Source organism: Anomaloglossus baeobatrachus, chromosome 3, assembly GCF_048569485.1.
Source record: "Anomaloglossus baeobatrachus isolate aAnoBae1 chromosome 3, aAnoBae1.hap1, whole genome shotgun sequence".
Taxonomy (NCBI): Eukaryota; Metazoa; Chordata; class Amphibia; order Anura; family Aromobatidae; genus Anomaloglossus; species Anomaloglossus baeobatrachus.
In genome coordinates, this window is record NC_134355.1 from 503147825 (window position 1) to 503172185 (window position 24361).

At 44.7% G+C, this 24361-nt stretch overlaps 1 protein-coding gene across 1 annotated transcript in view; it reads left to right on the forward strand.

Moving 5' to 3' along the window:
* Positions 1-24361, forward strand: part of PPM1L (protein phosphatase, Mg2+/Mn2+ dependent 1L) — a 346350-nt gene that overhangs the window by 216551 nt on the left and 105438 nt on the right. The window contains exon 2 of the mRNA XM_075340665.1: positions 24015-24189. Within this exon, the coding sequence (XP_075196780.1) occupies positions 24015-24189 (175 nt within the window). The remainder of the gene's footprint in view (positions 1-24014; positions 24190-24361) is intronic.

Here is a 24361-nt window from a genome sequence, read left to right on the forward strand (position 1 = left end):
ATAGAGGATATTAATATCTATGTGTTATTATATTGCAAGCCAATATATACATTCTTGCCCTTATATCATATCAATATAGCAAATCTCTTCTTTTGGATGCCATGTTATAGAGGTATTATTATTTACCTCACTTGTAGGACACAGTACTTGCATAACACAACGCTCTATAAAAACGCCATGTGGTGACACATTGGATGCATGTCATGTACTCTGCTGTCATCTTATTCATAATAATTTTTGTTCATTTGGTAATTTCTTATTTATAGCAATTTTTGGTAGGAATAATGTTTATGGCACACTTGAAAATATTGGTGCTCAAGAAGGGTTCAAACCCGGCAATAGATCACAAGAGAACTTGGCACACAAATATTAATAAAAGGACTCTATTGTAAAAGCAATTCAAAAAAGTCACGTTTCGATGCCTATAATTGGGTCTTCATCAGACGCTGAAATTAAACAAATACAGAAAAGAAAGCAAATAAATATACAAGTGATACCACCAAGGGTAAACTATAGCAACACATACATATCATATTATTCATCATATGAATATTGTATCCTATCTCATGTACTTCATACTACAGGAAACATGATCACACTACATTTTTAGTCAGAAAAAACATACCGTAAATCAAGCAACTAATAGATTCTTGTACAGCCTTTAAGATGGTGAAACTGTCAAAAATCACTGCGATTTATAGATAAATCTATAAAAGAGAACGAGACGGCTTAAAACATCAACTTATTTCAAGAAATGATATATATATATATATGCACAAATTATTGTAAATTCAAGTTAGCATAATCATAGTAAGTATAATGTCGTGCGGAATGTGTCACTATTCAAGAGAACATACCATATAATGTAAAGCAATTACCTGTAAGTCTAGTGAAAAAGAGTAACGGAACTAGAAATGTATAGACGATGTATGAAAAGAACGTCTATGATCACACTGTTATACACCAGGTGATATGAAAGCATAAATGCAGCAATATTTAGTTCATAAATGGAGTAAAACTCACCAGATTGCTGTAATCTATAGCTGTGATGGCGCGGTAATCTTATCTACACATTACAGCTGTCTGGTTGATTTATTTTTTCTCTGATTAAAAATTAGTGTGATCATGTTTTCTGTATTATGAGATTGGATATAATACTCATATGATGATTAGAATATGTATGTTTTTCTACAGTTTACCATTGGTAGTTACACTTGTATATTTAATGTATTTTCTGTATTTGTCTAATTTCTTATGAAGACCCAAATATAGGGGTCGAAACGTTACATTTTTTTTACTGCCTGTACAATAAAGTCCTTATATTCATTTTGGTGTACCAAGTTCTGTTTTTAATTTTGGGTAGGTCTAAAGAAAACAGTATAATATACCTCATTAAAGGTGAGAAAAAAAATTCATAGGACTCTTGTCTAATGGTCACATCAGTAGTCTGTGGCCGCCAGACCAGAGCCATGTGAACTTCCTTCTACTTGGTGGCATCTCCTTTGCCTACACTAATTAGCAAGCCCGGTGTGATGTCACTGTTGTGCGGTGATACAGGCATGACTTTTCTTGGGACTACTCATCAGAAGAGGCAACTAGGATGCTGGCAGGTAACTGGAGCAAAAACCAAGAAAAATACTTATCAGCCACTCCACCACCGACTGCAATACCTTGTATAGGGAAGGGGATGCACGGATCAGAGTGCAACTGGTCAACGGAAGAAGCTATCCAAAAAATCCAAGAATAATTCAGCAATCCCAAACAATAAAAAATTCCAAAGCTTTATTTCACATAATAAAATTCAGTGGTTCACACTCCATTAAAAGGGAACAGATGACGCGTTTCGGATCCATCAGATCTTTACTCGTATGAGTAAGGATCGGATAGATCTGAAATGCGTCATTTGTTTCTCTTTTAAGGGAGTGTGACCAATGGAATATGTGAAATAAAGCTTTGGAATTTTTGTATCGTTTTGGATTGCTGGATTTTTCTTGGATTTTTTCAGGTAATTTCTAGGTTTGATCTGGTGGTCACAGACTACAGATGTGGCCACTGCACCAGGAAAATATGATAGTGGCCATGCCGGCAACAGCTCCATTGGATTACACCATTGTTTTCTGTACTTATACCAACAGTATTGGGGCCTTCTTATACATTGAAAGAAAATTTACAGAGCAGGTATCAAACTGTCAAAGCAGTATAACCACCATGAATGGATTTATACACATGGCTCCTACGCCGTATACATCCAGGATGTGAAGTGTTGCCCGTATGTATCTTTGTATGGTGACATTGAAACTCCTAAATGTCAGATATGGTTATTTATTACTAATTTCCACGTGGCCAGAATAGCAAATCTGTTGCTTGGCTTCATCAAGATATATCTGATTTAGAAAAAGCATCCTTATAAATGATCTTGTCTCCCGGGGTCATAAGAAGATCAGATAACACATTGACATCTTATAGCCGTGCATCTGTACATATTATAACTAGGCGTCAACTTTTATACCTTCGAAATGAGACGTATTAATGTCTTCCCTCATACCTGAAATAACAGCTGGAATACAGGAATTTGCATCTTGTTTGTAGCTATTTCTGGAACGTCTCTCCGTACCGATGAACGTGCTGTTTCCCGTGCTTAGACGCTCTTTATTGTGCACGCTTCTTAAGCAGAATGAGTCATTTTTCATTACAGTTAATTTTAATGGATTCATTAATACAACAGGCAGCGTCCTGATCTCAGCACAAAATGTCACTTACAACCTGGGGATAAAATCTGCTATCAATTTAACCTGCCATATTTGCCAGCTCCTGTTTTAGTCACGTATATACAGAAATCTAATGCATGTTGTTAGCTTCCATGGAATTAAGGAATTTTTGGTAATTAAACTGTTGGAAACATTTTTTATCACTCCAGTACATAAAGTTAAAGCGTGCTCTGACACCTAAAATGTATTTTCTAACTATCTATCCATACCCCCTAACCACTATTGTAATTATTGTTATTATACAATTCCCTACACGTTTCCATATCTATCGAATTACTAAAGGTGTTTTTTTTACTGCACTTCCTGTGATATTTTGTTTGAAACGCCTCTCAAATGTGATGTTACAGGAGGCTGGAGCTGCAGTCACTCCACACAGTGTCTATCACCACCACTAGAACAGGATGTCACCAGAAGGGCAGCGCTGCAGTTACTTACTGTTTTTTTTGCATTGCCACTATCTGAGGATGTCATGGCTGATAAACCTTGTGGCCAAGGTTAGTGGAGCAGTGGCATGCTGTTTCTTTCTCCGCTGCCATTGCTTTTGTGAAAGATGTCGGCAGTGGGTGGTACTAGATGCAGTGAGTGACACCAGCTCTGCTCCACAAGCTATAGTACCGCCCTCAAATGAAGTGTCATTACAGGATAGCATTAGTGTTAAGCGGGCTTTACACGCTACGACATCGCTAGCAATTGCTAGCGATATTGAGCGTGTAAGCACCTGCCCCCGTCGTGGATGCGATATCGTGTGATCGCTGCCGCAGCGAACATTATCGCTATGGCAGCGTCATACGCACTTACCTGGTCGTCGTCGTCGCTGTGGCTGCCGAACAATCCCTCCCTCAAGGGGGAGGTGCGTTCGGCATCACAGCGACGTCACCGCGATGTCACTAAGCGGCCGGCCAATCAAAGCGGAGGGGCGGAGATGAGCAGGATATAACATCCCGCCCACCTCCTTCCTTCCGCATTGTGGCCGGCGGCAGGTAAGGAGACGTTCCTCGCTCCTGCGGTGTCACACACAGCGATGTGTGCTGCCGCAGGAGCGCCGAACCACATCGATAATCAACCATTACCGATTTTTGGTTTTGGGACGACCTCTCCATGGTGAACGATTTTCACCATTTTTGAGGTCGCTTAAGGTCGCTGGTCAGTGTCACACGCTGCGATATTGTTAATGACGCCGGATGTGCGTCACTAGCAATGTGACCCCGACGATAAAACATTAACGATATCGTAGCGTGTAAAGCCCCCTTTACTCATTACTTCTAACACCGCACCCTTACGACGATTCATTTGAGGGCAGTGCTAGAGGCTGTGGGGCATCTCTAGTGTTACTCACTGCCTCTACCATTTTCCTTTTCTGATGTCTTTCACACAAGCAACGAAGTTGGTAGCATACGGAAGAGTAGCATGCAGGTGTTCAACTAACCTTGGCCACAGTGTCCGTCACCCATCAGCCAACCTCCAGGACATCTTCACATGGAGCGTCGATGCAAGAAACTAGTAAGTCACTGCAGCTCCGACTCCTCTGGACGTCCTGTTCCAGGAGGGGCAATGGACGCTGCAGATAGTGAGTTCAGCCCAAGCTTCCTGTGATGTCACTCTTGAGACTTCTCTCAATTGAAACGTCACAGGAAGTGCAGTTAAAAAAACACCTTTGAATTAGATAGGGAAAAGTCTATGGAATTGTATAATAAAGTTAAGTACAAAAGTGGGCATGGTGTACGGATAGTTAGAAACTGCATTTTAGGTGTCTGACCACCCTTTAAAGCTACACTTTAAAAATAAAAAAAAGGAAATTTGCAAAATTATTTTACTCCTTTTCTGTCTACAGCTCATGTACAAACTTATAGGTTAGTATGGCTAATTCAAATAAACTGTGTTGTATGATCTTGCAGTTGCATTGCCTTCCATCCTTACCCTTATACTGGTTAAAGGGGTTTTCAATGGAAAAATATGCAAAAATCAGCAAGAAATAGTGAGTTATATTCTTAAGTAATATAGTCCAGTTAGAAAAGGTGCCCCCATCTTCAGGAAGCCGCTCCGTCCTGGGTCCTGACAGCTACACTTCCCATCCTGTACTTGACAAGGGACAATGTTTTCTATGTCACCATAGAGCCAGAGCAATGTGTGCTATCGGATGGCTGACTGCCCCCACATTGCCTGTGATGAGTAGGTACCAGCTTTAGCGACTGATGGTTATATACCTTACTACTTAAAGCAGACTTAAGTATATTTTTTGTCTGGAAAACCATATAAACAACCAAATATTGATTATCAGGAAATATGGGAAAATGAAAGAAAGTACTGCATCAGACTACATTGTGTGTTGTTTGTAGTCTGTACCCATCGATACACATAGGTCTGAATATGAAGGCTAAACAGAATACAGTTATAGTTTGTAAAGTTTTTAGATCTCTTTATTATGTTGTTTTTCCTAGAAATTTGTGAATACATTGAGAACTGAATGTTACCACTTGAGGGTGTGTCTCAATATCCAGTCAGTGCTGTCAGTCTTTGTAAGGACACACCCCTTTGACAAGGGGAATGGAAATACTAATGCGGGTGTCACATGGTACGATCTATCGTGTGATCGCACAAGCGATCGTACCCTCCCCCGTCGTTTGTGCATCATAGGTAATTAGTTGCCCGTGGCGCACAAAGTCGTTAAACCGCCGTCACACGTACTTACCTGCTGAGCGACGTCGCTGTGGGCAGCAAACTTCCACTTCCTGAAGGGGGTGGGACGTTCGGCGTCACAGCGACGTCACACAGCGGACGGCCAATAGCGGAGGGGCGGAGATGAGCGGGACGTAAACATCCCACCCACCTCCTTCCTTCCGCATAGCCGCGGGACGCAGGTAAGCTGCAGTTCATCGTTCCCGGGGTGTCACACTGAGCGATGTGTGCTGCCCTGGGTACGATGAACAACCGGTGCAAAGAAAAATAAATGACTTTTTAAAAATAAACGATGTGTCAACGATACACGATTTGCGAATGTTCTGCGTCGCTCGTAGGTGTCACACGGGACGACGTCATAAACGATGCCGGATGTGCGTCACGAAAACCGTGACCCCGACGACATATCACACGATAGATCGTCTCGTGTGACGCCCGCATCAGTTGTTCATTTATTCATATTTTTAGAAGAGGATGAGCAGAGCATTGATACAATGTGGAGTTGTAAGAAAACATGGTCCTGAATTATCTTATGGAGAATACACTAAAGTAGACATGTCCGAAGTGGTGGCCGGTCCGCTTTCAAGCATGGGTCGTGATTGTGCCCAGGCATGGTTTGTTTCAGAATAATCACAGTTTGATAGTTCAGGTAATGTGGAAAAAGATCTGGCTAGTCCGGCGCAGCCTCCAGTTGATTACCAATGTACCCATACGGTTCGGGCAGCATGAATCTAGTGGTAGACCCCCATAACGATGTTCTAACTTTTGCATATGAGCAGTGTCTCCACGTTCTGCATTTCCATGTGGTGAACACAATCTTCTGCTTGTCTCCACTATTACTTAGGGGTACTTCTCACATAGTGAGATCGCTAGCGACATTGCTGCTGAGTCACAGGTTTTGTGACGTACCAGTGACCTCATTAGCGATCTCGCTGTGTGTGACAATAAACAGCGACCTGGCCCCAGCTGTGAAATCGCTGATCGTTACACACTGTTCTGGTTTATTTTTTGGTCGTCAGGCTCCCGCAAGACAGCACGCATTGGTGTGTTTGACACTTTTCCCCAATGACCTCGTTCGCGACTCATGTAGGCGTGCATCTTCGTTGTTTTCCGCGCCCTCTCTGTTCCAATTGGTGATCACTACTGCGTTCGGATTGGCTGATTCCATCCTCTGTTCTGGCTTGTAGATCGCAGTACGTTTCAGAAGGCTGAATTCACTTGTCCCGGACCGCGTGTAGCAGCAGATCGTATTACAGTCCATTCTGCATCGGGACTGTAGGACGGACAAGGATGGAGAAGGATGGAAGCGCTATTATGTTGCCTTCTCTAATGGCAAGGCCGCCCAGTCACAACGCAGTTACGACCACCAATCGGAGCAGAGGGGTGCGGAAAAGGCAATGTAGATGCACGCCTATGTTACTAATCAAGATTTGAATCGTGCTATGTGACTGGGTCCCAGCGACCACCGTATCGTTGCTGCGTCGTTGGGAAGATCTGACTGTTTGACAGCTCACTAGCGACCCTGTAGCGACGTACCAGCGATCCTGACCAGGTCGTATCGTGGTCGGAATCGCTGGTACGTTGTTTAGTGAGACGGTACCCTTATATTGCTCTTTGGGGATGCCCTTTGATGGCAAAGTCTTTCTTTACACTAGAAGAGCCGACAATCTCTTCTGTGCTAGAAAACAATAACTTTGGTTTCTATTAAAAAAATGTGTTCTGGGGAACAGTCTCAGATCTCCAAATTCCATTCAGCATTCTTAAAGAGTGTTACGATGATGTTAAAATATTGTAATTTAATCAGTCACTGACCTAATAAATCTAAATATAAACCCAAGCACAGTCTAAAGTATGCAGGGAACATGCTGTCATTTCTATTTGTCTAGAGGAAATCTCTCATTTCGATTAAAAACTAATCTAAGCGCATTAAAACCTTTCTTCGTTCAACAAACACACAGAAGGATTATTCTGCGTCTTATCCTACATATTTTTTATTTCCAAATGAATTAGAGCCATCAACGCAGACATTTGGGAGGCTTAATACCTTAAACTTATATTTAAAAGTAACAAAGTTTCCTCACCATAGAAAATGCGATTTACTCTTCAGATTAATGTTTTCTTTCATAGTTACAGGCGTTTATATTCGTCATCCAATATGCCGTCGAGTCTGATGGATATTGGTATCCGAAATTTTCACTTGCTGACATATTTTCCTTGTAATTGTGTGAATTTGCCTTGGGTACTCCGATTTTCTTCCACAATCCAAAAACATAGTTATACGTTGATTTGGAAGTTAGATGCAGAGCAATAATAGGGGCAGCGATTTATGCAGGTGATGGCTAGCTCTACGGGACAGGTTGGCATTATATAAATTAATAAAATAGGAAAATGGGACAAGGGAACATGGGCCAAAGGAAAAACCATCCCTTCAAGGGATCATACTGCCATACCGACAGTTTGGATTCTACAATCTAATCTGTGATTGTACCACGTGCCGTCAGCCATCACACCTTTAGAGCTTGTGCTGGCAGATATATTTCAGATCCAGTGTAAGGCCCAGAATATCTTTGATCTGTAAATTAGCTGTTTGGCATAACCAAAAAACACTTTCTTCTAAAAGAGAATTCTACAACTACTGCTAAGATTAAGCAGTATGAATCCATCCTCACGATCCTCCGTCCACCAGCTGCTGTTTAGGGGAAGCAGGGGATTTGGAGATCCATATTAAAGACATTTCACTGCAGTTCACATCAGGACCTTGACTATGGCACTCCAAAACCTTAATTTTGTTTCCATTGATTCATGATTGACTTTTGGTGTAATGCTCTTACTGTGAAATGTGATATTTGCTTTATGCTCCAAGTACCTGGGCTTCTGTCTGCCACAAAGTGTCACTTTTGACTCATCATTTCTCAGAATAGTACTAAAAATGGGCTTGGCTGCTGGTAGATGCCAGATGCCACTCCCAGGGCAGTGTTCGGGGCTGTGGCAACTGACCCCTGGGTAAGGAGACGCAGGGACAGATTTAGGTTCAGGCAGATACAGTCTCTGGTGCAGACAGTACGGCTGATACAGACAGGACGGCTGTTATAGGCAGGTACGGCAGTGACTGACACGTATGGCTGGGACTAGGAAACAGGCATGGGTTAGGGAGCACAGGTACAAGTAGCGGGCACATGAAAAACAGGACCTGACAACTAGTTAGCAAGCAAGTAACTAACTAAACTCATTGCTCAGACTCAGGCACCTTCCCTAGGTGGCAGATGCCTTAAATGCCTAGTGCCTTTTAGACATAGGCTGACTGGCACTTCTGGAAAATGATGCACTGGCCCATTAAGAGTGAAGGAGCACGCGCACCCTAAGCACGCTCCCGGGGGACATGTGCAGTGTGTACAGGCCCTGGAAGCAGGAGGCAGCAGAGGATCATGTAGGCGGCCATGGTGAGGCAAGGTAGCAATCTGTCCGGCCGCGATGGTTTGTTGGAGTCACTGCTGAAGGGGAGAGCCAGGACAGTACAGGAACGCTGACATTAGAATATATACGGTATATATTTTCAAAAGTGAGAGTGAAGCTAATTGTTGCAAGACACCTCTGGTAGTAAGCATGTTTGCAGGGGTTTACTCCCCACTCCAAAAACATAATGATAGGTGATTTAGATTGTGAACCCCAATGGGGACAGTAATGATAAATGCCTGTAAAGCACTGTGGAATTAATTAATAGTGCTATATTAGCAAGTAAAATAAATAAATAGGTTATCTTTTTGGACAACCAAAGGATGAGGTAATAAAATTCAACATGCCCAGTCCTTCTGTCCCCTGACATCATCACTTAGGGGGCCTTATACCCATTAGTGCAGGGGTGGGCAATTAAATTTCTCATGGGGCCGCATGAGAACTTGGAATCCTTTTAGAGGGCCGGACTGATATACTTAACTCAATTCTACCCAATACTGTGTATATGTATGTATGTATGTGTGTGTATATATATATAGTATGTATGTGTGTGTGTATATATATATATTATATATATATATATATATATATACTACATCACTATATACTGCCCCTGTAATGCACTACAGCACTATATACTGCCCCTGTAATGCACTACAGCACTATATACTGCCCATGTAATGCACTACAGCACTATATACTGCCCCTGTAATGCACTACAGCACTATATCCTGCCCCTGTGATGCACTACAGCACTATATACTGCCCCTGTAATGCACTACAGCACTATATACTGCCCCTGTAATCCACTACAGCACTATATACTGCCCCTGTAATGCATTACAGCACTATATACTGCCCCTGTAATGCACTACAGCACTATATACTGCCCCTGTAATGCACTACAGCACTATATAGTGCCCCTGTAATGCATTACAGCACTATATACTGCCCCTGTAATCCACTACAGCACTGTATACTGCCCCTGTAATGCATTACAGCACTATATACTGCCCCTGTAATCCACTACAGCACTATATACTGCCCCTGTAATGCATTACAGCACTATATACTGCCCCTGTAATGCACTACAGCACTATATACTGCCCCTGTAATGCACTACAGCACTATATACTGCCCCTGTAATGCACTACAGCACTATATACTGCCCCTGTGATGCACTACAGCACTATATACTGCCCCTGTAATGCACTACAGCACTATATACTGCCCCTGTAATCCACTACAGCACTATATACTGCCCCTGTAATGCATTACAGCACTATATACTGCCCCTGTAATGCACTACAGCACTATATACTGCCCCTGTAATGCATTACAGCACTATATAGTGCCCCTGTAATGCATTACAGCACTATATACTGCCCCTGTAATGCATTACAGCACTATATACTGCCCCTGTAATGCACTACAGCACTATATAGTGCCCCTGTAATGCATTACAGCACTATATAGTGCCCCTGTAATGCATTACAGCACTATATACTGCCCCTGTAATGCACTACAGCACTATATACTGCCCCTGTAATGCACTACAGCACTATATACTGTCCCTGTAATGCAATACAGCACTATATACTGCTCCTGTAATGCATTACAGCACTATATACTGCCCCTGTAAAACTACATCATTACATTCCCATATACTACATCACTACACCCAAATATTACACCAGTTACCCCCCCCTCCCCCTTCCCCTTCCCCTCCCCCTCAGCGGGGGACCCGTACGGAGGTGCCTGATGAGAGAGAGGTGAGTGGTCACTAATAAGTGACCACTCACCTCTCCCTCATCAGGCACCTCTGTACGGGTCCCCCGCTGAGCTGCTTCTTCCCTGGTATGGGCCCTGGCTGCGCCGCTGTTGTTCTTGTACGGCCCCTGCCCCCGCCGCTGCGTCTCTCTGTCCAGGCATCGGCTGGTGCCGCTTCTCCTGCCGGGCGGGAACTTTTCAAATGACAAACACGCGCTGTACTGCCGAAATCAGGGCGCGCGTGTGTCACAGAGAAAGCTGCCGCAGGGAACAGAGGACCGATCCTGAAGCTCCGCACAGTGTAGCAGCGGAACGCAGGAATCTGTCCTCTGTTCCCTGTCTGGCAGCGTTTTCTGTGACACACGCGCGCCCTGATGTCGTCAGTACAGCGCGCGCGTGTCATTTGAAAAGTTCCTGCCCGGCAGGAAAAGCAGCACCACGTCTCCATCTCTGATCTAATGAGCGGGCCGGTCACAGACAGTAGGCAGGCCGGATGTGGTCCGCGGGCCGCCCCTTGCCCAGGTCTGCATTAGTGGGTCAGACGACCTTTGTTGAATTTGTATGGGGGGTTTCTAGACTATCTCTATGTCATGGCTGCTACCAGTTGGTGACCATTTTAATATAAGTGTAGATGACGACCAACAGTGTGACACTTGTGGTTAGAAATCCCATGAAGAACTTTGAACATGACACAACATTTAGATTCCTTTTTTTTGTGTAAGTGACAGAGACGATATGGATCAAGGCCTCTAAAAGGACTGCCCTGCCATAATATTATTCCCCAGACAGACTTAGAATTCTGAATTTCCTTCTGACTCTTTGTATTGATCTTGGGAAGATCACACATTTGCACAACTCATAAAAGCATATGCAGCAGAGACAAGGTTATTGATGTCATGTCTGAACCGCGGGGCTTTGTGTGAAAATGCTTATAAAATATTCTCTTTACAAGTAAGATAAAACATTCTCTTCAATTATGTTGTACATAATAACTCATTGAAATAATACCTCATTTGTCAGGAGCAAGTCATGAGTGCCGTAGACCATGAATGGTTCACAGTCACAGAAGTAAAGTGTTGCCTCTTCATTGTGGACGATATGATAGTAACACTCTAATTCCGGGCTTCATATTAGTAAAGCTACTGGAGTGTGATGACTCTTTACTTACATTTTCTCTGTTCATTGTATTTTTTTTACTTCATGAAAAAATGAGTTGATATAAGTTCACAGGTTTATCTAAGGTAGAAATAGACTTGAATATTAAATTAAGAGGCAAAAACAATAAATCTCTGGATGTTCTGTATAGAAAATGTGTTGGTGGGTGACTACGGCCCCTTCCTTAGTAATGTAGGGTTGTATCACGTTCCAAGCTGAAGGGTAAATGCTGAGCAAACAGAGTGTGGCCTTAAAGGGAACCTGTCAGGTGCAATATGCACCCAGAACATCGAGCCGTTCTGGGTACATATCTATCCTTGCCTAACTGTCCCAGCATATACTAGCATACATAAAGAGATATTAAGATTTATGATATGCTAATGAGGCCAGGGACTAGTTGCAAGGGCGTTACTTCCCTGACTAGTCTGCCCTCTTAGCATGTTAGCACGCCCACAGGGGCGTGCTAACATGCTATTCAATGCTTATTGCCCAGCGTCATCAGCGGTGATGTGTGTTCCTGTGTCCGTTTTCACCGCTTCAGAACGTCAGGTTTAGGGTCAGTGAGCATGATCAGATGTCCGGGCACTTCCGGTCATATGGCTAGACCTAAGACACTAAGCAACATCGCTGCTAACGAACAACTTTTGTGACGTAGCAGCGATGTTGCTAGTGATGTTGTTGTGTGTGACATCCAGCAACAACCTGGCCCCTGCTGTGAGGTCGCTGGTTGTTGCTGAATGGCCTGGACCATTTTTTAGTTGTTGCTCTCCCGCTGTGAAGCACAGATCGCTGTGTGTGACAGCGAGACAGCAACAACTAAATGTGCAGGCAGCAGGAGCCGGCTTCTGCGGACGCTGGTAACCACGGTAAACATCGGGTAACCAAGAAGCCCTGTCCTTGGTTACCTGATATTTACCTTCGTTACCAGCCTCCGCCGCTCTCACTGTCAGTGCCGGCTCCTGCTCCTTGCAAGTGTTGCAGAGTACACATCGGGTAATTAACCCGATGTGTACTGTAGCTAGGAGAGCAGGTAGCCAGCGCTAAGCAGTGTGCGCGGCTCCCTGCTCTCTGCACATGTAGCTACAGCACACATCGGGTAATTAACCCAATGTGTGCTGTAACTAGGAGAGCAGGGAGCCAGCGCTAAGCGGTGTGCGCTGCTCCCTGCTCTGTGGACATGTAGCTGCAGCACACATCGGGTAATTAACCCAATGTGTGCTGTAACTAGGAGAGCAGGGAGCCAGCGCTAAGCAGTGTGCGCTGCTCCCTGCTCTGTGCACATGTAGCTGCAGCACACATCGGGTAATTAACCCAATGTGTGCTGTAACTAGGAGAGTAGGGAGCCAGCGCTAAGCGGTGTGCGCTGCTCCCTGCTCTCTGCACGTGTAGCTGCGTGCGCTGGTAACCAAGGTAAATATCGGGTTGGTTACCCGATATTTATTTACCTTAGTTACCAAGCGCAGCATCGCTTCAGTGCGTCGCTGCTGGCTGGGGGCTGGTCACTGGTTGCTGGTGACAGCTCACCAGCAACCCGTGTAGCGATGCTCCAGCGATCCCTGCCAGGTCAGGTTGCTGGTGGGATCGCTGGAGCGTCTGACTGTGTGACCTCTCACCAGCAACCTCCTAGCAACTTACCAGCGATCCCTATCAGGTTGTATCGTTGTTGGGATCGCTGGTAAGTTGTTTAGTGTGACGGTACCTTTAGGGTAAAAAGCCAAACCAGACACTCCATTCACAGAGACATGTTTTGAGATGTTTGCCCCTCATCAGTTAAAAGCAGGAGGTCTGATTTGGCCGGGTGAGAGGCCTCTGACAGGGTCTAAGGGGAAATTATTCTTAGAAAAGTATAGTATTAGACACGTTGTTGAAAGGAATCTGGTCACATTTCAAACCCTTGTTAATATTTTACGGAGCATTTTCATGGCTCTCGCAGTGCATTGGTGAAGACGCAGATACAGTTATCAGAGCAGCAGGCAAATTGAAATTTCTCTTCTATAAGGTCAGGTCTTTGATAAAGTGTTGTTCTGTGTTCTGCTTAGGGCTGTGATAAATGCTTCTAAGTTTTAGCGAAGGAAAGAATAATGTTTAGATGGTGAGATAGTAAATAACACTCTTGTAGAGGTCAGAAAGGTGTAATCGAGCAGTAAACATACACATCTAGAATAAACATGACAAATGCTCCATGCGACCCTGCTTTTTATTAGACATTTTACTATTTTACCTCTAAATTAATATTAGCTTTTTCTGGGTAGAAGCGTTATTGTATCATATGTTTGATAAATCCTTTGTGCTTCCCTAAATACAAACACAGGGAGTGGTAAATGTTTACTTTTATACAGAATCTAGGCATGCCTAACCAGGGCCGGCTTTGGGATACTCAAGGAGCGATGCTGCCCCTTGACAAGGGTAAGGACACATAGAATGACCATGAGAGCCACAAGCAACTCTGAAAGAGGGTCTGCGGCCACATTCAGCTCTGAGAGGTGGGCCCCGAGTTACATTTAGCTCTGAGAAAGGGTCAGAAGCCACATTCATCTCTGAGAGAGGGCCACAAGCCACATTCATCTCTGAGAGAGGGTTAAAAGCCACATTCATCTCTGAGAGAGGGCCCGAAGCCACATCCAGCTCTGAGAGAGGGTGCCAAGCCACATTAATCTCTGAGAGAGGGTCACAAGCCATATCCAGTTCTGAGAGAGGGTCACAAGCCACATCCAGCTCTGAGAGAGGGTCACAAGCCACATTCAGCTCTGAGAGAGGGTCACAAGCCATATCCAGTTCTGAGAGAGGGTCACAAGCCACATCCAGCTCTGAGAGAGGGTCACAAGCCACATTCAGCTCTGAGAGAGGGTCACAAGCCACATTCAGCTCTGAGAGAGGGTCACAAGCCACATTCAGCTCTGAGAGAGGGTCACAAGCCATATCCAGTTCTGAGAGAGGGCCGAAGCTACATTCAGCTCTGAGAGAGGGTCACAAGCCAAATTCAGCTCTGAGAGAGGGTCCCGAGCTACATTCAGCTCTGAGAGAGGGTCCCAAGCCACATTCAGCTCTGAGACAAATGGCTGAGTCACATTCAGCTCTGAGACAGTGTCCTGAGCCACATCCAGGTGCTGCCCTCGCACAGTGGTGACACCCAGAGACCCCATTACCAGTATAATGACAGACAAAACTATCATACCAAGTATACCAAGATTCAGGGGTTCCAACCTTAACCCCATTCAGATGTGCTCTTCTGTGTGAGGCTACTCCCAAAAGTCACCATCTGGAGACCTACTCTTCATAGCTGTTTGCTAGACCTGGTGCTTATACACCAAGCTTTAAGACAGCCATGAGCCACACATTACAGGACCACGAGCCACATGTGGCTACTGAGCTACAGGTTGGGGACCCCTGATCTAGAGATTAAAGGGGTTGGCTCTAAAGAAAGCTTCAGGGGCAGCCAGGGAAAAGTGTGCTCCTGATGATCGGCCTTCGTCATGGTTGGGCCACTGCACTGACCTGTGCGCTCTCTGATGATTCCAGTAATGGCAGCTTTGCCTCTCCAGCCTCAGAGGAGCACATGGACACTAAACCTGGCCGGATATAGTCTGCTTCACATCAGCCCTCACAAGCTCTATAGCAAAGAGCTGGTAAACTTCTTACCTAAGTAAGATAGACTACAGCGGCGGCTGTAACCTAAGTAATGAGCAGTAAACTATTCCATTTTAAAATCCCTCCGTTATGGAGAACGTAAAGGATTTTTAATAAGAAGTATTTTGTAAAATTCTTACAACCACTTAACATTTGTAACCATTTATAATAATGAGAAAATCCCTTAAAAGGTCATCCAAAATATAAGAAATTTAAAAAAAAATATTTTTGTGTTTTTTGACTTTTAATGTAGGTTAGGTTAATGTGAGTGGCTGTATTAGGGTGAAATTTCTGCACCATTTCTACATCTCTTGGCAGGAAAAACACTTTTTTTTGATGCGTTCTTTTTTATGTGTTTCTGGTGCAGATTTTTCCCACTCATTAGTATACTTAAAATCTGCAGCAAAAACGCAGAAAGAATTGACATGCTGAAAAATTAAGTCTGCATCAAATCTGCAAGGAGAAAATAAGCAACATGTGCATGAGACTTCAGGATTCTCATTCACTTTGCTGGCAACAAGAAATCTGCAGAGAAAAAACCGCGACAAATCTGCACCATGTGCACAGACCCTTACATGTCTGTGTTGTCAGTGCTCACATCCTGAGTCTCCGTCTACGGCCGGGGCCACACGGGGACTACGGCGATCCTCGTATGACACTCGGCTCACGCTGGCAGCACAGCGGGAGCCAAGTGTCATGCGAGTGTCATTGCGACTAGGATCGGACCACAGCTGCGGGGGGCGGGCCGGCACTGAGGAGGGGAGGGAGGGATTTATCTCCCTCTCTCCTCTGTTGCCAGCTATTGCCATTCTCGCTCTGCACTCGCATTACACTAGTGTAATGCGAGTGCAGTGTGACGTTTCTGTTGCCCCATAGACTTGAATGGGTGCGAAAGAAAGAAGATTGCATTGCACCCACAGCATGCTGCGACTGTTTTCTCGGTCCGATTAGGGCTGAAAAAATAATCGCTCATGGCTGCTGGCACACAGAGTAATATTGGTCTTCTCCCATCGAAGGATTACTTCTAATGGTGAATACAGCACCTCATATCTATCATACACAGAAGAGTATATGTGCCTATAGTGACAGTAGGGGCCTTTAAACCTTCAAACATATTAATAAAATTTAGTTTTTGGGTAATTCTCTTTATATTTTTTATTGAAACTTCGCTAATTGCTTTCATAATCATTCTGTGTACATAAAGAGAAATATAATGCGTTCAGCAATGTACAGAGAGGGAGCGGGATGGGAATTCTCTGCCTATTTTCACATTTCTGGCGTATTTAAATGGGCTTTGTGTTTGTGTGCTCAGGAGATTTCTTGTGTGTACTTGAAGAAATGAATACAAATACATTGTTCTGTCTCTCCTGAGCTAGTGCAAATACAGAACAAAACTGGGATCCTAGCGAGGAAATTGCTGTAGAGAGATAGCTGTACAAAGTGCTAAGTAAGCAATTAGATTGTCACCTCTAGTAGGACGTCCTGGGACGAGACGTAGACAATTGATTTTCTCTTCCTCTTCCTGCACCAGCATTGCCAAAGGCGCCAAAAGTGCTTTACACTCAGAAGAGCGCTACTAACGTCCCCCTAAGAGATTATACATCGCATTTCCTTACCATTAGTGCTCAGACTACAGGGGTAGCTATGGCCGTAAAGGGATGTCCCAGATCTGAGGAGGTATTGTAACCAGTGATGGACTGTTCATAAAGTTCTACTTGAGGAGCCACTGATGGATCCCATGTGGACAAACATAGCATGTCTGATTTAACTACAGCATAAGACATGACAGGTTATGATATTGTAAATTCATCCTAGATTATTCCAGAGATTAAAGAAACATCAAATACAAATCTGATTTCTCTTTTCCATTTCATGCTCACATTTGCCCTTACAGTCTTTGCTCCACTAATCCTCACTCGCCTTCACTAGCCCCAAACCGCAGCTGTGTCCAAAACTAACTATCTCCCCTCCCCACCTGACTTCATCTGCTGACCTGCTCCTAAATGTCAGAACTCTCCTACTAAAACACAGAACGTCGGCCGCTCTCCTTATCCCACCAACTCTTCCTCTCTCTGCTTCTCCTCACTGCTGGTGATATATCTCCCAATCCTGTAGTCCCACAGCTGATACCCCCCATTAACTTTCCCATCTGTTGCTCCCCACCTACTAGGAACTACCGCAATCTCTCCAACATAAAATCCACTTCCCTGATGCCCTCTCCGCCGCTGCCGCTCTCTGGTTCACCATTACCGATGTAACACGTAGCTGTTTTAGACGTATGTGTCAAGGGGGCCTTAAGCAGGTTCAATTGTGCATTTTGATGAGTCATTGGACTTTATAGGGGTCATATACCGTTTTTGCACAGGAGCCCACTTCTGTCTTTGTCTGCCAGTGGTCTAATACACACTTCTCAGCATACATTGATATGATGCTGATTTCAAGTCTGTGATGCTTGTCAATTTACACTATGGATATTTTTGCAGCATGCACGGAAGATCTCTTAAAATGTCATGCTCTGCTAATGTTTCTACTATGTGGGAAATACCATTAACCTTATTGCAGATACATTGGAGTAAAGATCATGGTATGTAGGTTTTAGGACAAAAGAAACATTTGGTCATTGATATAGATCATGAGCCATAGTCTATGGGCCTACATATAATCCAGCATACCCTTGGCAATGAGACAGACTGAGCTTGTTAAAGACTCTTTCTCTGTCTCTGAGTGGTTAAAGGGAACTAGCCAGCAGGTTTTCCACATATAAAGTACAGGCAGTGCCATAATGGCGCTAAGATGCTGATTCAAATCATACCTTTAGTTTAGAGATTCGATGTTTGATTCCTGAAAAATCCTTTATCAAACCTGACATCATTGGTGCAGTGGCTTGAACATTGCGGTTGGACTTTGTGGGCCAGGTCATCAGGAATGCTTCCCCCTCCTGGCTCTCCTCATCTTATTTATTTAAATTTTGCACCACCACCATTGCCACTGTTGGCGGCGTGTGTGCATTGCTAGTGTGATGGTGTCCTCAATAAAATGGCGCTGGGATTGGCATATGCGTGTACTTCAATCCCTAGCGCCATTTTATTAAAGACAGTGTGGAGACAAATATGAGCAGCGGCGGTGCATGCTCAGATTGAATTTTTTTTTTTTTCATCAGCACATTCGCTGCTGCTGCTCATAGTTATTGCCACAGTGTCCTCAGTAAAATGGTGCCGTAGATCACGATACACGCCTATGCCAAACACGATGCCATTTTGTTGAAGAAAACGTCAAACTAGCAATGCGCACACACTGCCAACAGCAGCAATGGCATTGGTGGCGCAAAATTTAAAGAAAAGAAGAAGAGGTGAGCCAGGAGGAGGATGCATTCCTGAAGAGACATGCCCCGATGCTCAAGCCACTGCATCAATGACGTAATTTCTGAAGATTTGATAAAGGATTTTTCTGCAATCAAGCATCTAATCTCTAAACTGAAGGTATGATTTGAATCAGCATCCTAGCACCAGTGTGGCACTCCCTGTACTTTATATCTGAAAGACCTGTTAGTTGGTTCCCTTTAATTGCCAAGGGGGATAATGGAAGGAGACAGCAATTAGCCCTTTGAAAGGCCTATATATCTGACAGCATGCAGTGATGAGACTAATTTATTCTTGCAAATAAGGATATGCTGCAATATTAATGAAAAATATACCGTAGCTATGTCCCCTATTTATTACTTAACCTGTTTTCCAACGGCATAGTCATACAAAGCTATTTTAACTAGTTTCCAATTTAACATTCACTTTTTGGTGTTTTGGTTAAAGGAGACTAAACAAAATCTGTAAGCCTAAGTTCACACTCATACAGTGCTCTCTATCGAGCACCATGTCAGGGTTTCTTTGGAATCTCTCTAAAACCTGAATTCCAAAGGGAGCCTCGACAACCCTGATATAGCCATTCATTTCTATGAAGCCGGCAGAGTCACTTTCTATACTCTCTGGCCTTCATCCCAACAGTAGTGGTCTTTATCAGCCTTGGACATATGGTCAACCATATTTTTGTGCATGTTTGAAAAAGACGCATGCTGTCAGGGCTTGTCATGTCTCCACCGTGCGACTTCTTCGGTTACCAGACACCGCCATATTCCTGCCGTGGAGAAGAAACTGTGGAGAGATGTAGCGCAATAGGGTCTTATCTGATATAAATGTCAGGTAAATGTACTTGAATCCACTCACCTGACAGAGTTGTGATAGTCACAACACCAGTAACAGTATGGAAATTGGTATATCAGCAGCCCCGGGGATGCAATGGTAGAGATAGATGAGAACGGGTTTTGAATGCTGCGCTATCACAGGAAGCGATGTTGATAAAATATTCTCTTTATTCATGTGCAGGTCAAGTCAATGCGTTTCCGAGGTCGCAGCCTCCTTCATCAGGACTACAGATGACTGTTGATTTTTTTTCTGTAGTCCTGATGAAGGAGGCTGCGACCTCAGAAACGCGTTGACTTGACCTGCACATGAATAAAGAGAATATTTAATAAACATCGCCTGTGATAGCACGGAATTCAAAACCCGTTCTCATCTATCTCTACCAACCATATAACTGCCGTGGGCAGTGCTGGTGATAGGGGTGGAGTCAGTACCAGTGGCTCTGGTGGGCACATGCTCCGCCTATCCACTAATCAGGGTTTGACTACGACCTGGAGTACCACTGGCTAACTGGTAGTCTGTGCCTTCCAGCTGAAGTTATCACCTTTCAGCTACGGCCAATGGGAAGGCACCACACTCTTCTTATTCCTCCTCCAGTCTGCTGGTCGCCACCAGATATAGTCTGTGTATATTCACTGTGGCATCTCTGATTCCTTCCCCTTGTACTTTTGTTACCTGTGTTTTGACCTCTCCCCAATTTCTGACCATTTTCCTGCCTGCTGTTTTTGTACCTTACTACCATCTCCGGTTTGACCTTTGCCTGATTTAGTGACCACCCCTTTTGCCTGCTGATTTTGCCTCTTCTGTACCTCCTGGTTTTGACCCTACCTGACTACCATTCTTCTCTGGATTGCAGCCTTTCAATAGGCAGCGATCTTTTGGACCTTGTTGTAATTCCAAATCCCTGTACAGGGGTCTTCGGGGCTCTCGGGATCCTGCTGAGTGGGTCGGCTTTCCTCTAGTTTGTCCGTGACAGTCACCCTGAGTTTGTGGTCCCGGACAAACGTCACAGGACTTAGGCGGGCTTTGCACACTGCGACATCGCAGCCCGATGCTGCGATGCCGAGTGCGATAGTGCCCGCCCCCGTCGCAGCAGCGATATGTGGTGATAGCTGGCGTAGCGAAAATTATCGCTACGCCAGCTTCACACACACACTCACCTGCCGTGCGACGTCCCTGTGGCCGGCGGCCCGCCTCCTTGTTAAGGGGGCGGGTCGTGCGGCGTCACTGTGACGTCACACGGCAGGCGGCCAATCGGAGCGGAGGGGCGGAGATGAGCAGGATGTAAACATCCTGCCCATCTCTTTCCTTCCGCATATCCTACAGAAGCCGCAGTGAGGCCGGTAGGAGATGTTCCTCGCTCCTGCGGCTTCACACACAGCGATGTGTGCTGCCGCAGGAGCGAGGAACAACATCGGACCGTCGCGTCAGCGTAATCATGGATTACGCCGACGCTGCACCGATGATACGATAACGACGCTTTTGCGCTCGTTAATCGTATCATCTAGACTTTACACACTGCGATGTCGCATGCGATGCCGGAAGTGCGTCATTTTCAATTTGACCCCACCGACATCGCACCTGCGATGTCGCAGTGTGCAAAGCCCGCCTTAGGCTATGTGCGCACTAGAAATCTGAAGTTTCTCAAGAAAATTTCTTGAGAAACTTCTGCCAGTGAAAGATTTCCGGACCTGCGGAAAAAATCCGCACCAAATCCGCATGCGGTTTTGCCGCGGATTTGAAGCGGATTTACCGCGGATTTACCGCGGATTTACCGCAGGTTTGTCCCTGCAATAAATAATAAAGATAATCGATAGACAGATAATGGATAGAGGGAAAGATGGATAGATGAATAGATAGATAGATAGAGGGATAGATAGATAGATGAATAGATGAATAGATAGAGGGATAGATAGATAGAGGGATAGATGGATAGATAGATAGATAGATAGATAGATAGATAGATAGATAGATAGATAGATAGATAGATAGATAGATAGATAGAGGGATAGATAGATAGAGGGATAGATAGATAGATAGATGAGAAAAACCTATATAATGTTCCACCTCCCTGCATTTTCTAAGCTGGCACCCTTTAGTGACTTTCATGTGGCACTAAAGGGTGCTTAGCCTTGTATTTAGCCATAAAATAAATAAATAATTAAAAAAAACGACGTGAGGTCCCCCCATTTTTTGTAGCCAGCTAGGGTAAAGCAGACGGCTGCAGCCTGCAGACCACCGCTGGCAGCTTCACCTTGGCTGATAATCCAAAACAGTGGGCACCCCACGCTGTTATTTTAAATTATATAAATAATTTAAAACAAAAAACGTGCGGTCCCCCCCATATTGGATCACCAGCCAAGGTAAAGCGGACAGCTGGGGTCTGATATTCTCAGACTAGGGAGGTCCACTGTTATTGGACACTCCCCAGCCTAAAAATAGCAGGCCGCAGCCGCCCCAGAAGTGGCGCATCCATTAGACGTGCCAATCCTGGCGCTTTGCCCCAGCTCATCCCGCGTCCTGGTGCGTTGGCAAACGGGGTAATATATGGGGTTGATGCCAGATGTGTAATGTCACCTGGCATCAAGCCCTGGGGTTGGTGAGGTCAGGCGTCTATCAGATACCCGACATCACCAACCCAGTCAGTAATAATTAAAAAATAGACAACAAAAAAAGTTTTATTTGAAAAAACACTCCCCACATAGCCTCTTTAACCAATTTATTGAAAAGAACAATCAATCCACGTCCGGCGTAATCCAATAAGGGGGGGGGGGGTCCCACGGCGATCCATACCATAGTCGCTGTCCCAGTCAATGAAGAACAGAATGTTCCCCATTGGCTGGGAGAGCAATGCAGTGACCTGAGCTAACATCAATAGGTCAGCCCAGGTCACTGCAGGGGATGACGAGCGCTGCTGTCAGGAGCATAGATGAGATCATTACCTTCTGTGATCATCTCCTGTACTGCTGACGTCAGCGCTGTCACTGACTGCGTTGTCAGAAGTATCGCGAGAGCCCGTGACGTCACCGCTAGTGACAGTCTCGGGCCGCTCGTGAGACGGGCATAGACAGCAGTGACAGCGCTGACGTCAGGAGGCAGGAGATCGTCACAGCAGGTAATGATCTCACCTCCTGACAGCAGCGATCGTCATCCCCGCGGCTCCCAGCACTGCAGGATGTCAGTGTCTGCCTGCGCTGCAGCGTGACAGGCTGCTGACACTGCGGGCAGACACTGACACCCTGCAGTGCAGTGTCAGTGTCTGCCTGTGTCAGTGTCTGCCTGCGCTGCCGCGTGACAGGCTGCTGACACTGCGGGCAGACACTGACACCCTGCAGTGCAGGCAGCCGCGAGGCCGGAGCAGGACACAGACTGCACGGGCACCTGGAGGTCGCACGGAAGTGCTTCTGTGCGGCGTCCAGGGAGTGCGACGTCTGTTTACTCTGCTCCGCTTCCTCTTCCTGGCATAATGACATCGCTTCCTGCAAAACCGCAGGCAGCGATGAGCATTCCCGCAGGTAATTCGCGGCTATTCCGGTGGTATACCGCACATCATTGCTACCTGCGGAATACCCCCGGAATACCGCAGGTACCTGCGGAAATTAATGGACATGCACATTTTCTCAAGAAAGTTTCTCGAGAAAATTTTCTCAAGAAATTTTCTTGAGAAAAATCCGCACAGTGCGCACAACTATTTTTTTTCTCATTGAATTTCATGGAAAATGTCTGCACAAAGATTGCAGACATTTCTCAAGAAATTTCCGCGGCAAATCCGCGGGTAAATCCGCAGGTAAAAAGCTCTAGTGCGCACATAGCCTTAGACCAGATAATGTTTAAAATGCCTCAGTCGGCTTCACTGAAATTCCCATCGGAATCCTGTTTTTTTGGGAATTCCAAAAGAAACCCCCAAAATAGTCCTTGGCAGAGAAGACTGTATGAGTGTGAACCAGGCCTAAAACAGTTAAAGCAGCACAGAAATGCCTGAATAGTAAAATGTGCATATTACTCGTATGAATATAAGAATGCATAATATTTAATGGGCTGTGCTCTGTGACAAAACGGCAGAGACTGTATAATAATGGAATAGTGGAAGATATTAAAAGCAATGAATTCTGGATCAGGAGGTCCTTTATACGCCGGCCGCTCATCCTCACTGGACGCTGTATTCTTAATACATTTTGCAATGTGCATCTTATTAAAGTAAATGATTCCTTAGATACTTGATGAAAACTTTGTGATTTACCCAGAATGATGAGATTTCCGTGTTCTTCTTGCTGGAGGCTTTTTTATTTTTTTTTAAATATTTTGAAAAACACGTTCTGAGCTAAAAATTGTAGGATTAGACAAATGATTGCTTTGTTTATTTGTTGTGCAGTCAGCAGCGGAATATGTGAAAACTCATCTGCCCGAGGTGCTGAAGCAACATCTACAGGACTTCGAAAGGGATAAAGAGAACAGCGTACTCTCCTACCAGACAATTTTGGAGCAGCAGATTTTAGCAATAGACCGTGAACTGCTGGAGAAGCTTTCGGGGTCCTATGATGAAGCAGGTATGTGCCATTTTCATTAAGTCTATATAATGTTTAATCAATCTATCAAAAATATTTTGCCACCAAAAATGATATGATAGTATTAATATGCATATAACAATCACGTGAAGATTTTGTTGCCTACATAGTGACCATAATTCAGCATATACAGAAAACACCAGCATAGCAGAGG